Source organism: Crocodylus siamensis, chromosome 4 (genome assembly GCF_052110815.1).
Source record: "Crocodylus siamensis isolate JL-2025a chromosome 4, ASM5211081v1, whole genome shotgun sequence".
NCBI classification, from domain to species: domain Eukaryota; kingdom Metazoa; phylum Chordata; order Crocodylia; family Crocodylidae; genus Crocodylus; species Crocodylus siamensis.
This window is the reverse complement of record NC_143398.1, coordinates 185,683,603-185,697,984: the sequence shown is the minus strand read 5'-3', so window position 1 is coordinate 185,697,984 and position 14,382 is coordinate 185,683,603. Positions and strand designations below refer to the sequence as shown.

General features: G+C 42.3%; 1 protein-coding gene across 2 annotated transcripts in view; it reads right to left on the bottom strand.

Annotated features, from left to right (window-relative positions):
* The window catches only part of SF3B1 (splicing factor 3b subunit 1), a 29,766-nt gene extending 15,698 nt beyond the window's left edge, over positions 1-14,068 (bottom strand). The window contains exons 1-6 of one of the 2 annotated variants that reach the window (XM_090045184.1): positions 13,913-14,068; positions 7,821-7,987; positions 5,655-5,756; positions 4,702-4,816; positions 2,785-2,864; positions 866-1,033 (exon numbers count right to left, since the gene is read on the bottom strand). In XM_090045184.1, coding sequence (XP_089901310.1) covers positions 866-1,033; positions 2,785-2,864; positions 4,702-4,816; positions 5,655-5,756; positions 7,821-7,987; positions 13,913-13,940 — 660 coding nt within the window. In that variant the 5' untranslated portion in view covers positions 13,941-14,068. Of the gene's footprint in view, positions 1-865; positions 1,034-2,784; positions 2,865-3,181; positions 4,580-4,701; positions 4,817-5,654; positions 5,757-7,820; positions 7,988-13,912 lie in introns of those variants that run through there. The other variant, XM_090045186.1, reaches the window with a different exon arrangement.
* Positions 14,069-14,382: the final 314 nt, after the last annotated feature.

Below are 14,382 nucleotides of genomic sequence, written 5' to 3'. Positions count from 1 at the left end.
CTGGAAGGAGACAGGGCCCTGGGCACATACAAGACCCAGGTCTGGGGCGGGCAGGAGTTAGTTCTCCAGCAGTGGCCAGGGGGAAGGAGCTCTTGCAGAAAAGTTACTTAGAGATGCTGGGGTGCCTGTTCTGCTGCTGGTAAGATTGATAGCCTCTTGGAGCTCCTAAAGTACCCAGGGCTAGAAGGCGCACACTGCTGAGGGAGAAACTTGCCTTCTTAAAGGGGAAGAGAGTAGCCTCCAGTATCAGTGCTTTTGTTGTTATGTTGTAGCCCAGGGACTTGTATTTACACTGTTATTTGAACCAGTGGACCAGGATGAGGCAAACTGGGGAGAACAAGGCCTTATTGGGACACACTACCATGTAGAGCCCTGGCGCCAGAGAGAGCGCAGAGACAGGGCTACAGAGAGCCCAGTGCTGGAGAGGGCGCAGCTACAGGTGCCAAGGGCCCAGTGATGACAAGAGACCTCATTAAAAGGGACAATGCTTAAATACCACCTACACTGCATGGGGGATGGTAAAGGGGAGATTTTGGAGCCACGCATCTAGCCCATAAGGATAGGGTACCCTGCGAGGCATCTGCTCAAGAGTGGGACCCAGCAAGGGGTCCAAGAACCCACAGGGTTCTGCGGGGTCCATCAGGACCGTGACTGAACAGACACTCGTGAGCAGCCTCCTCATTTATTAGTTATATCAGCAAGATGTGGTAGGTGAAAAAAGAAGGTGCCCGCAGGATGGAAATGGCACAGTCACGGAGCCCTAGGGACATCACAGCCATCCCTGGGGACCCCATGTCATGACAATGCAGCATATGGGATACAGAACTTTTAAAATTTACTACAAACCAATAAATAGGATAATTACCTCAGCTTGATCCCAACTGGATAATTTTTTAGGTGTGGCACCAGGAGTCTGGTCAGCTGTTTGATCCCATCGCCTTTTGCGTTTGGAAGGTGGCTGAGATGAGGCTCCATTGACGACTTTAAGTTCTCCAGCTTTAGCTTTTTCTGCTAGTTGCTGCCTAATTTCCCTCTGGGGAGAAAAAAAAAAAGACACAAGGAATTTATTCTTCAAGTTGGTATTGCCAGATTAAACAAACAAAAACATTTAAAGCATGTTACCAAAGATTTGAGGGCCTAATCTAAAAAAAAAAACCAGCATAAAAAAGGTGAAAAGGACCCTTCCCAGCCTGGCAGTGGTATCTGACTTGTCACTCCATTTTGTTTAGAAATGACTAAAATTTATTGTATTTTCAAGATCTCTTATAGAAGCACATGTTTGCCTTGCTTGGGTTCCACATTCTGCAGCAGAAGGCTTGTCAAAGAGTTATCTTCATTGAATATTTTTAGGCTTAACTGAAAGATTCATGTAAATATCACTTTTTCACAAAATCTTTACTGTAAGGCAAATGTAGAAACACCGGCTAAATGTTCGGTTACAACTGTTTTTAAAATTGCAACTGAAGTTAAAGCATATTTTGTAGAGGTTCTTTTTTTATATGAAGTTAAAGCAAGTTTTACTTAAAAAAGATCACTATAAAAAGTTTAAGACCTCATTAATGAGTACCTTTAAAAATATTATATATGTTTCAACCAAACTTCCTTTTAAACTGAACATACAACACATTTACACTGACATCAATACAGCAATTTTGTACACCGATACAAGTCATGCTGGAAACTAAAATGGATAGATATGCAAATACCGAGGGTGCTTATAGTTGGCATTGTAATATCACCTGACCACTAGGTGGCAGGAGAACAGGACTAAAAATTGTCTTAAGCAAACTGCTAGGAAAGAATAAATTACAGATCCACAACCCTAAATGACTGCAACTTATTTATTTATTTATTTTTGGTGAGGGAATTCTACTCTGGATACAACTGAGTTAAACAATGAATAGCCCTAGATTGGTATATCTAGTCCTTGTTTCCATATATACAATAAGTACTCTACTCTCTTTGTACTTAAAAACAAAAAAGAACAAACAAAACTACACAAACCTAAATATTTCCAGTGAGTTATATCACAGCACATATTTGAAATTATCATTCAAATTTGAATTCTTAAGGATTAAGAAGCCTGTGTAGGCAAGTTGGATATTATTCATATGGACTATTTTCACCTGTTCACTTGTGAACAGGTATGCACATAATAAACTTTTGCCAGATTTCTTAGTGTTGCAATGTTTCTCTTTCAAATAATGCTGCTGAAACCTTTACTTAAATTTTCCTGATTTTCTTTCAATAAACTTTGGTAAAAAATTCATAACTTTTCTCAAGGTGTTTTTCCCCTCTCCTTTAGAAGGTAACAAATATCAGTTTGACACCACATTTAAATAAACTCAGGTAGAAATCTCTCTGAATAGTTTTAGAATATATTAAGACCAGTTTCTGATATTGTACCTGACCCTCAAGAATTTCTCTCTAAATGCATCTTTTTCATGCCGCAATACAAAAGCCCATCCCCAGACACCAATTACAGTGGGGGAACAGCAAAAAGAACTGGACACAAACTGCTGTAAATACACAGAGAAAATTAGATGGAAAATAGGTTTCCTCTTTAGTACATTTCACCGGTTATTTGAATAGCTGATACATTTTAAAATAAGTATCTTCTTTACAGTTGCACTTTTTTTCCCCCATGAACAATCAATTTTCCAAGGAGTTGGATACCCAGTATATAGAACTTCAAGGGAATCGATGCACCTAACTACCTTAGGACCCTTTGAAAGTACATACAAAACAAATAAAGCACTGAATTCAGACCAAAAGATAACAAACCTCTTCTTTTGTTAAATGCTGTTCACGCATAACATCCATATATGTTCTAGCATTCATTTTAGGATCGGGTGTCTTCCCTCCTGCAGAAGAGAACAGCAACAGGAAAGGAGTACAATAAGTATAGCATAATCCAACAAAAGCACTTTTTTATTGTCCTGCTCTAATATTATATTATTCCATGATCGTTTAATTTTACTTTTTTGATCGAAAATTTTAAAAATTACGTGTATCTTACGTTTATTCAGTTTGCTGATCAATTTAACCTGTTTGAACACAAACATAGCTACTGAAGTTTCAAACAAATATTTTAAAGCAGATAAAAATGATAAAAAGTGACAACACAGTTAAGAGTCTTCAGAAGTGATGGGTTCCTGGGTTGCTAATCCAGAATACGTACACTTTCATGCCTTTGTCTCCATCAGCAGTTCTGACTTCAAGCAGCAGAATAGAAGCCTAGAAAATTATCTCTTTACCATTAGTAACACTTTGGAAAGATATTTATATTCAAAACATTACCTTGTGTAAGCTTTTTAATCCTACTTGTTATCTGACTACGAATAACTATTGTATACCTAGATAATGATTCCAAATGTTTTAGCATAAAGACCCATTTATGTGTCCGACAAATACGGACAAAAACTCCCAGACTTATTTTGAGTATCATATTGTAAAAGGGCTTCACTTAAAGAAAGAACAAAAGCAAAAACTGGTTCATGACACACTTCCCCCTCTTTTTTTCTGAATGTTCAATTACAGTTGGGAGCCGATTGTAATACAGTCATTTACCACCACGATAATACTCACAGGTAGTTTTGTATACCATATGATGTTTTATTCTGTCTCTCTTGAGTTTTTATTTTAACTTTAAAATACTTTACAGAAGCCCAGGTATATAAAAATGAGACTTATCAAGGAAACACTATTCTTTAAAAAAAAGTTCTATTGCTATACAAGTGGTATAGCATAACAATTTAGGAAAAATAAAATTCTTAAACATTTTCTATGCTGAAGATCATTGCCCAATTGGCTGTGTCATTCTGACACTAGCTTTGATAAGACTTTCCTTTGGAATACTTTTTCACCATAATCTACACAGGATGTGTTGAACTGCACCCTTAAGAATGCAGACAGGACTGGCATATAGCAGTACTGCTGTAGGAAAGAAATTAAGGACAGTTAGTATGGGCCTGTGAATTCTGACAATACATGTTTATATCAATTACAATTAAGCAAGTAAAATAATTAATATCCTTATTATGTCATGCAGGCTGAAATTCTAATTAATAAAACCTGCAACAGCTTCTAATTTTAAGCAAACAGGCGCCTCATTTTTACATGTGAAACTCACTCACCTGAAGAAAGCTTTAATTCGACCCACTATACCCCTTTACTGACTGGCATTCTAGAAATCAGCAGAACAGACTTGCACTATTAAAAGCATCAAAGTCTTATGAATGCTTTTGTTTCCCTAAGCTATACTATCTGTACTAACATAAGATGGCAAGAATTAGGTGCTCTATTTTGAAAACTAGAATTTTAAGAAAAATAATATTCCTGTTAAATCTATGATATGGAATGAAAACTTTCAGTGTACTGAAAGAATCTTGAGCACACACACTACACAAGTTGTTCAAAATACAGTACACAACCCAAAACAAAATGAAAAGAGAAACCTTTAACCCTTTGTCTTTCTATGGCAATGGCTCATTATTTTCTTGTCCTTCTACCTGGAAAGAAAACTTGTATTATAAAAATTGAAGATTATGGCAGTTGGAATTTCAACCATATCTACATTAAAAGGAGTTGTTTAAAACAAAACTACGTTCATAAGCATGCCAACAGAAATCAAAGGGCTAAAGACAATTAAAATAAGACAACAAACCTCATAGGACCTATAGAAAAATAAAAATAAATTACCATCTGCAAAAGGATCAAGACGCTCAGGGGAAATGATCATCATCCGCCTATGTTTCTTGTATTCATCTTCCCGATCTGCGATCTTCTGTGGACGGTGTTCAGCAAAGGGATCATACTGAAAACAGAAAATACCCTATTGTAAACTCACACCACAGGAATACAACATGAAAGTTATCTGATGACTTGAGAATAGTTAACCTGTTTCTAGCATCACCAACCCAATTAGAATTCAGACATTTAAATTTTAATACAATAGCTGCAAACATAAATACAGTAGAAAATGGGAAACAAAACGTTTTCCACTGGTGACAAGACAGATCTGATGAAAAAAATGTTTCACTTATTTTTTCACTACATTGCTTTTTCATTTAAGTTTATTTTTCCTCCTTATAAAAAACCCCATAATTTTCAAGCACTATGTTCTTTAATCAGTATTTTCCCCATTTTCATGTTGGAGCTGGCATCAGTTTATAAAACTGCAAATTCCATAAGCTAAGTATTACTATGTATTTTTTCAAATGGCCTTTAAAGTCTATCTTACGTTCATTTCTGATATGAACATCAAACAAAGGCTACAGAAACCATTTTAGAAATAAACAAGTATTGTAGTGTAAAATATCTTAGTTAAAAAACCCTTTTAAAAACAGTGTAATAAACAAACAGCTAATTAGTTTCAAGAATGTGTCATGCATCATTGCTTACACATACAACTGCAGTCCTATAGTATTCATAGCATACTTAAGCATACTTTTAATTTTAAAATATGTACTTACAGCAAAATTAAACAAGCAAACAAACAACCCTCTAGTTTTCTCTAAAAGGATCTAAGGTTCTAAGGCACCAGAAAATAAGGCTTCAACCTGGAAAGTTTCTTTGTAGGATTTTGCTAGATTAATCGATCTTTTTTTCAGAAATCTCGAGTGGTATGCTACTGCACTTAATGTAAAATTTACCTGTTCAGTTGACTGTGGTATGTCATTAAGTAATGCCACTGGAGCATGGTACCCTGGCTTCTTCTGCCCAAGCAAACTCGTTGAAGAGTAGTCATCATCATCCTGTCAAAGGAAAATTTTCAGAGATTAAATTTACAATTTGGTTTAGTTTGAATGAAATGCTGCAGACTTGTATTCCATATGCACGGATTAATTTCAAGACAGAATAGGAACAGAAACAAATACATTCACTCCTGTCTTAATTTCTAAACACCTGGCACTTTTTTCCTCCAAAAATTAGACTTGCTGAATCAAACAGTAATACCCACTTTATTTTAAAGATATTCTTCTAACTGCAGGAATCATATGTTCTCCTGTATGTTGAATATTGTCAAGAACACTGTCAATGCCTGTTTTCTATACCAGTGACAGAAAAATACAGATGGCAGATGCACGCAACACGGATTATGTAGAAACAAAAAACATATTCTATATAACACCTACTAAATAAATTCAAGTCAAATTTTTAATAACAAAAATCTCTAAATGCAATACAGATTTTTAGAACATCATTCAGAAGAAAATATGGTGAGAAAAACACAGAAAGGATCAGATTTATAAAGAACTGCCAATTCAGTCACATCTGGGACCAAATGCAATTCATGGGTGGGGGCTGGGGGGGAGGTACATAGCGATGTCTGTATTTTCAGTATACCTTCTGAAATGCCAGTAAGCATTTCAACAGTAATTCCAGGTCAGCAACTGGAACTGAAAAACACCTAACTTCTCTTAAATGTAACAATCCTTTATAAGATGAACTTCCTAATAAAAGATTAATCAAATGAATTCCTAACCTTTTCTTATGGTTAAGAACTAGACAAAAACATATCAGAAACCATACTACCTAGTAAAAATCTCCCTTAAAACACAGATGTGCCTTGCTAAAGTACTGGTGGGGTGAATCCAGAGATGGGCGCAATGGCATGGCTGCACCATGCTTTTGGACTGAATTACAATGTCTCTTCCTCAGAGACTCCTTACCAGCTATGGGGGCTTTTTAGAAGTCCCCACAGCAGGTAGGAATCCCATCTCCCTTCCTCTCCATGCTCAGAAACATGTCCTTTCCCTTTCCCCTGCTGCTTCTGCCTTCTCACCCGTCCCAGCGAGTGGGTGAAAACTTTATAGCTGCCTGATTCAAATCAAGCAGCATCCGTGGCAACCATGTGGGGAGAGGGGAGGGAGCTTCCCTGCACCTGCTGGGGGGGTGGAACACGATGACAAACGACAGGATTGGGCAGGGTGGCAGAACCCACCCATCTCAACTGCTGCTGTCCTAGAAGCGACTCTGAAGCTTCCCTTGACTCTGGGGCAGTGGAGAAAACAGCAGTGGGAGAGGGAGTAGGACATGACTGACCATGGAGGTTAAGGAGGGCAATCCTTTCCTACTTTTGGGACCTTAAAAAGTTATGCTTGATCTGCCCATAACAGTGGGGGAAGAAAGGGGGAGGATGGAGTGGTGGTATAGCTACCCCTGCAGCCCAGGGTTGCTGCTCCTATGCCTCCTCCCTTTGCCAAATCCTGAATCCACCCCTGAACACTGGTCAAAATTTTTATAATATGAGGAATCAAATGGACTTTGTGCAACTATTCAGTCCTATAAATTTAGATTAGGACATACAATATTTGATGCATCTTTGTAAATATTTAGAAAAAGTCACTATTATAAGAGTTGCTTACATAAATGCACCGTTGGAGAGAGAAGTTAAGTACCAGCATAAAGATAACCCACCTTTTTTTCCATTTTATTCTTAGATTTTACATAAACTTTATTTTTTTTATTTAACTGAAATTCTAGGTATAAAATATTTACACAGCAAAAAAACCTTAATTTTTACTTTTCAGTTAAGCAGTCAGGATCATGACACACAAAATCCTTCTATTCAACTGATTTCTACAGTCTAATGCTGGCAAAGTATTTGATCATAAGTCTTTGGCTTCTATTTATGCCACTCACCACTCCCACGTGGTCTCCCAGAAAAGTAAGAGCCAGAACCAGGAGTGTCTTGCTTCAGAAACCATTCTATCTAGCATCATTAATGGAATAATTATTTTTAAAATCTTCAAAAACAAAACGGAAGAACTGAAATCTTTTGCCCAAATTGCCTAAAATGAAGACCATGTACTTACATCTTCTAGCTCAGTTGCTGCAATAGAAGTCACATATCCAGCAAACCTGCTGTCACTGCCACCATAAATCTCTTGATCATAATATCCTGTGGAATCGAGGCCCACTCCTTGTGCTTCATCAAGAGCAGCCTTCTTTCCCTGAATTTCTCGAATCTGTGCTTCAATATCTAGGAGAAAGGAAATTATTTTAGCTTTCTTACACACTTTCTGTTATCAAAGCAAAATTTCTGTAGCATGGCCAATGAGTACATATGCTTTAGAAACACTCAGGAAGAAGGATAAGACAGTATTTTGCACAGAAGCAGCCAAGTTTTTCCATTCCCATTTCAGAGATACCATTAAGACAGCATTTCTCATACCCAAATGCCTATCAACGCAATCTGAAAGCACTTCAAAACATTTTTTCCTTCAACTGGCATATTAATTAATCCAATTGGTGATCAATTAATTCATCTACGGTGTACTGTGGCAGAACAGTCAATGCATCTTGCTATGGATCTAGAGCAGTGATTCTCACCTGGGGTACCTTGAGAGCTTTTCAAGGGTGCCCTGGGGTGCCATGTAATGGTAGTACTGCCAGATCTGCAAACATGAGTCATAAGATAAAGCCAGAGATTTCAAATAAGGAATTCATAGTGTTAAAAACATTCTGACCTGTTGTGGTCTGAGTTTTCTGCAACAAAAGGATTGCTCTATTATTTTTATGTAGTCAAAAAACCCAAGTGAAATCTAAGAGCTGGCATTTTCTGAAGGGTGCTTTGAGTCTATAATGGTTGAGAACCACTGCTCTAAAGAAATGAGTTTGATTGCTGGCTCTGGACTCCTGCTCAAGATTGCCCCTGATGACCAAGCTATCAATGGGTGCCTGATCATTCAGGCTAGGAAGCCACAGGCATCCTGATACAAATGCAACACCATGTCATTGCGTCATATACCACTGGCTACAGCAGCTGCATGACTTAAAGACATTTTTCCTTCAACTTAGCAGTTAAATTTGATGCTGCTTATGACATTAAACTGCACTGAAATTAAGCGGTGTGTTGCCATTGTCTTCCATTAAGCAGAAGCTGAGCCTTAATCAGTAAATTGATGTAGAATACTCAAGATACAAAAATCATGGCATCCTACCAGACCATTTTTTTCTTTTTCAAAACAGAATGATATGTTGTGTATTTTCCAAAAGCCTGACATCTGACATTGGACTGGGACTGGGAGCTCAGTTCTGCATTCCTTGTGCATGTATAACTGTTACAGGATTCAACAACACAAAACCTTTTCCCATCTTTGTCATCACTAGGTCAGCTAGAGCAGGGGTGGGCAAAGTCTGGCCCACGGGCCAAATCAGGCCCGTACCACACTTAATTTCCCAGCAGCCCCTGCCTACATTGCTGTGGCCGGTTTCCAGGGAGACTCCAGCAGTAGTGTTACCACAACAGCAAAGGACCAGGGTTTCCATGGAGATCAGCCCCAGCAGCACTGGCAGGCTGCGTGGCTGGGCAGGGAGCTGCACCAGGGCTGGGATCTTGCAGGGTGAAAGTGTTGTCTGAAGCTGGGGCAGAAAATGATCTGTTGCTGATCGTGGCTCTGCCCCAGCTCCAGACCACACTTTCACTTCTGCAAGATCACAGCCTTAGCCACAGAGCAGTGTCCGTCCCGCCCTGTCCTGTCCCCCCAGCCGTCTACCCTGCTAGCGCTCATCTTCATGGAAACCCTGGCCCCAAGTGGTTATGGTGTCACTGTTGCTGGGGTCTCCATAGAAACTGGCTGCAGCAATGTGGGCAGAGGGTGCTGGGAAATGGAATCTGACTGCTGGCAGAGCCACCATTTTGCCTACCCTTGACCCAGAATCTAGACTGGGGTGCTTAACCAGATCTGATCCCTGGGGCTCTTCATGGGTCCAAAAATTTGGTGGCAGGGGAAAGGTGCATCACTAGCCCGCTGCTGAATTTCTGGACCCATGAGGAGCCCTGTAGGCCTGACAGCATTACCATACACACTGAATCAAGCAGCATGGGGCTCAATCCAGCCCATCCAGGAGCCCCATGCCACTTACCTGGCTCATGGGACCAGAAGACTGAGCACCACTAGTCTATACCATGGTATCACTCAAAGAGCTATAGCCCCAGTTTCTGCCAACCTCTTATACAGTGTGCTGCTTCAATCAGATTGGATGACAGTGCTTTAAGTACCACTTCTATTGCCACCAGTGAAGAAGAACCATGTAACCTGGTTTAGAATTTTTGTGACAGAAGGGTTGAAAGCAGATTTTCCCCTTAAAAGGAAATTTTCCATCAATGACCTACCATGTTTCTTCCAGAGATAACTTAGCTAAATCCTGGTGAGACACAACCCTGTAGGAAATCTATAGGAATCATAGACAAAGGTTGTATGATGGCAGGTTTGCAAAGTACTATGTGCTAAGTTAGGGGTGAACAATTATTTGGGCTGGAGGGCCACTACAGGAGTTCTGTTGAGCAGGTGAGGCCAACAGCCCCCTCTCCCTCCGGCCCAAAGCAGCACACCAAAACTCCCTAAGTGGCTCTGCCCCATGTTTGGACAAGGCTAGGATTGAGGCTGTGGGGCTGAGGGCAGAGCCACAATCCACTCCCTGCATGCCACTGCAACAGGTGCCACATCTGCAAGCAGGGGTGTCCAGGGAGCAGACTGTGGCTCTGCCCCAGGCCTGGGCCCAGACCCCAAGCTGTTAGTGTCCCACAGTCCTGGTGTCTTCATGGAGACCAGGTGGGCAGGGCACGCTTGGCTGGGTGAATGGGATGGGGCTGCAGACAGGTAGTGATCAGCATCCAAGAGTGGGACAGACAGGAAGACTGGGCTGGGATTGGGATTGCAGGGCCATGACAGCACAGGGCTGGGGCCTGAAGCAGAGCCATGATCAGCTCCCAGCATGCCCCTCCTGTGGAACTGGTGCCCATCCCAGGAACATGCAGGCAACAGATCAGAGCTCTGCCCCAGGCCCTATCTCTGCACTGTTGCCACCATGCAATTCTGATCCCAGTCTCATCCTATCTGCCTGGACTTGCCCACAGGGTTCCTGGGTCAGTCTCCATGGAGAACTCACCTGCCTACTCCATCCAGTACCCCCAGTGGTGGGTGCAGGGCAGACAGGCTGGGGTGCATGGGCAATAGGGCCAGGTCCAGTGTTGGTGGAGACCAGCAATGGAAGCTAGAAGGAGCCACCACTGCCAAGGGCTGCTGGAAAGCAAGTCCAGCTGCCACGCTGCCCCAACCCTACTGCGCAACCGAGGTTGTTGGGACCAGCCACATGTGTCATATCCCAAGCTAATGCCCCATGGCTGGGCTGGACAGGGCTGATGGACCCACAGCAGAATGGATAAAATCCCTTAGTGGGCCAGAAAGACTTGTTTAAGGTTAGTTAGAAGGCTTAACTCACAGCCTGATCAACTAAAGCACATACTCATTTGCTGAAGACATGCAAGTAGTCTCAATAAACTCTCACTGAGACATATGTACTTAAAGTTAAGCCCGTACCTAGGTACTCAGCTGGATGAGGCCCTAAATCAAGAATGTATTTGTATTTCTACTGAAATATACAAAACATGACAATTTTCTCAAAAATAAAACTGTATCCCCGTTTTCTTTGCTTCTAGAAAAAAGAAGCACTTATAGAACAAAATGAAAATCTTGATTTTTTTTCTTTTCTGCATTTTACCTTTTTCAGTCATTTCAAATAAATATTTACATTCAAGTAAGCTGAAGCATCAGATCTCCGATTTAGAAAAATGGGTATTAAATACTGACCACTACAGTTCAAAATAATTTAGGAAAAGATTCTTAACTTGTGAGACAATTGTGATATGTTTCTGCACAATGTGTACTTCCTTTATCCAAAAGTTACTCTATTTGAATCAATTAACTACTTGTGATGTATAGTACTATTCAGCACAGGAAAGCATATATGGATCTGGCTCTGTAAAAATAATATTTTAAAGCTTACATAGTAAATTTAGAATTAAAACCATTGTATTCTTCATATATTTAATTGCCCTGTATGACAGATAGATTAGAGAAGCAAAGTTTTTTGGTGATATCTTTCAGTGGACCAACTATATAGTTGAGAGGGATGTTAGACAAGCTTTTTGGCACAAAGTGTCCTGAAGAAGGGAATTTGCCCAAAAGCATGCCCAATGTCTCTCTCGACCATACAGTTGGTCCAGTGAAAGTTACCACAGGAACCAAGAAAAGGAAAAAAAAATTACTAACAACCCCCCCACACCCCAACAACCCTCCCCTCCCACCCTAATTTCCTATATTATTACAGCTTGTACAATATTCCAACCCCACTACATAATACACAAGATTCTCAGTAACAAGTCAACAGATACATTATTAAGTTTCACTTTTGTTTCTAGTTGGTTGCTTTTAGGTCTTGTACAGTCCAAAATTCCTTGAGTGACTGGACCCTAGTTGCTAAAGACAGGTTTTGTTCAAGTTAAAAACATTTTTAAAAGTAAAGTGTCAACAAAGTCTGATACAATAAAGTGCTTTGCCCATACAAAACTTATTTCCAGTACAATAATAGTTCAGTGTACCCCTTTAAATTATACAGTTGATTTCAAAATTTTATCTGAATAACATTTCACATTAGTATCCCTTAACAAACTAAGGAAGAGACATGTTTCACGTACTATGAGAATTAAGATAAGATATGGACAAATGTAAAAACGAGAACCATAGTTTTGGGACCCAAAACTAACTTGAAATTGAGGAAGATACCAGAATGCTCAGAAGTCTCAAGAACACACACACAAGAAAATAACCCCCAAAAATCCAAAAGCAAGTGCATACCTAACATACGCTTATTTATTTTGGCTTCTGAACCTTCTGAAATTCATAGTACCAGAATAATACATAAGAACTGAATAATACAAATTCAAGCACATGCACAAAACGGTGTTTTAAGTGGCTTGTGAGGAATATGGCACCAGCCCTGAAAACGTTCAATATTCCCAGACAACAGATTGCCACTTCAATGTGAGGTGATCCTAAGAATATAAGCCTCCAACTGCACAAATTACTTTTCTGATGAGGGCATTGAATAAGCTCCAGGAACTCAAGAAACACTGAAATTTATGCAACAGACAAGGATTTCTTAGGGCAACATCTTTTAGTGGACCAACTACTCAGCTGGAACAATTAGACAAGCTTTTGGAATGCAAGACATTCTTCTTGTGTTCTCCACCCCAAGAAATCCTTGCCTCTTGCACACATCTTGGACCATCACAGCTACAACACCACACTCATGCCACCTCCAAACGTGAATAGTATTTTGGCTGTGACAAGGCACATGCTGGGTGCAAACAGAACAGAGCCCTGCACAGACTGGGAGAGCACCCACCAGGAGTGCAAGCGGTTCCACTCGCCATGCTGATACAGCTGGAGCTGTTCAGAGTTAAACAGGCCAACCAGTCTCCAGCAGAAAAGGGGATTAGCAGGGTCCTATGGATAACACAGGTCTGGAAATACCAGTGCCCAGGAACTGCCCTGGTTAACACTGGGCAGGAAGGAGGGATGCGAGCACAGAGCAGCCACAGGCAGACATGGCACTTTACTGGCCAGCCACGTGAAACAATCACCAAGCAAAGAGAAGCTCAGGGGTGCTGCGAGGCCTGTGCCTGCTCCTCGCCAGTTTCCTAAGGTGCCTCAGAAGGTGGGAGGGCGGCAGCCGCTCAGCCCATACAGCTGCTGCCCGTAGACTTGGAGCCCCGCGGAAGCACCAACCCGCCCTGAGGCCGCAAGGCCCGAGTCCCCGCGGCCGCCTCAGCCCTGGCGTGCCGCGCGCTGGGCCCCCAAGCCACCACGCCCGAGACTGAATCGCGGGCACGAGGCGAGCGCGTGGGCGCAACCACAGGCCTGTGGGGGCTCCCGGCCAGCCCCGGGGTGGGGGGGCGGGCCCCAGACGCCATTACACGCAGGCGGGCCCAGGCCGAACCGGGCCTGGCCGCAGCCCCTACCCCTGCCGCCCACGGCCCGCTCGCCGAGGGGAGACGGGCGCGGAAGAGCGAGACGGGAAAACGAGGCCGGGCATGGATAGCGGATAACCCGCCCCTTACCTTCGTGGGTCTTGGCGATCTTCGCCATTTTGTCCAGAGCAAACAACACCGAGCCGGAACTGGAGCTCCCGCCACTTCCGCTACGAACGGGAGGAGTAGGGGAGGGAAGGGGCTTTCACTGCGCAGGCGCGGGCGGCGACGTGGAGCCGGAGGGCTTCGGTGCGCATGCGCAGAAGGGAGCGGAGCGGGGCAGGGGAGTTCGGGTGGCCCGAACAGTTTCCGTTAGGAATGCCTGGGGTTGTGGGGCGGGGCAGGCTCGCCGGAGACAAAGCCCCGCCCCCTCGTCTCTGGCTGGAGGCAGGGCTATGCAGCTACGTCACCGCTCATTCCAGGGGCTAAACGATGAAGAGGCGGGACCGGGGCAGCAGTGGCAGAGCGGCCTGGGCGGGCCAAGAACGACCTGGCGGGTTGTGCCTGCCGCGTCGCGCCGGTGAGGGAGATAAAGCGCAGGGCTCCCGGCTGGATCCACC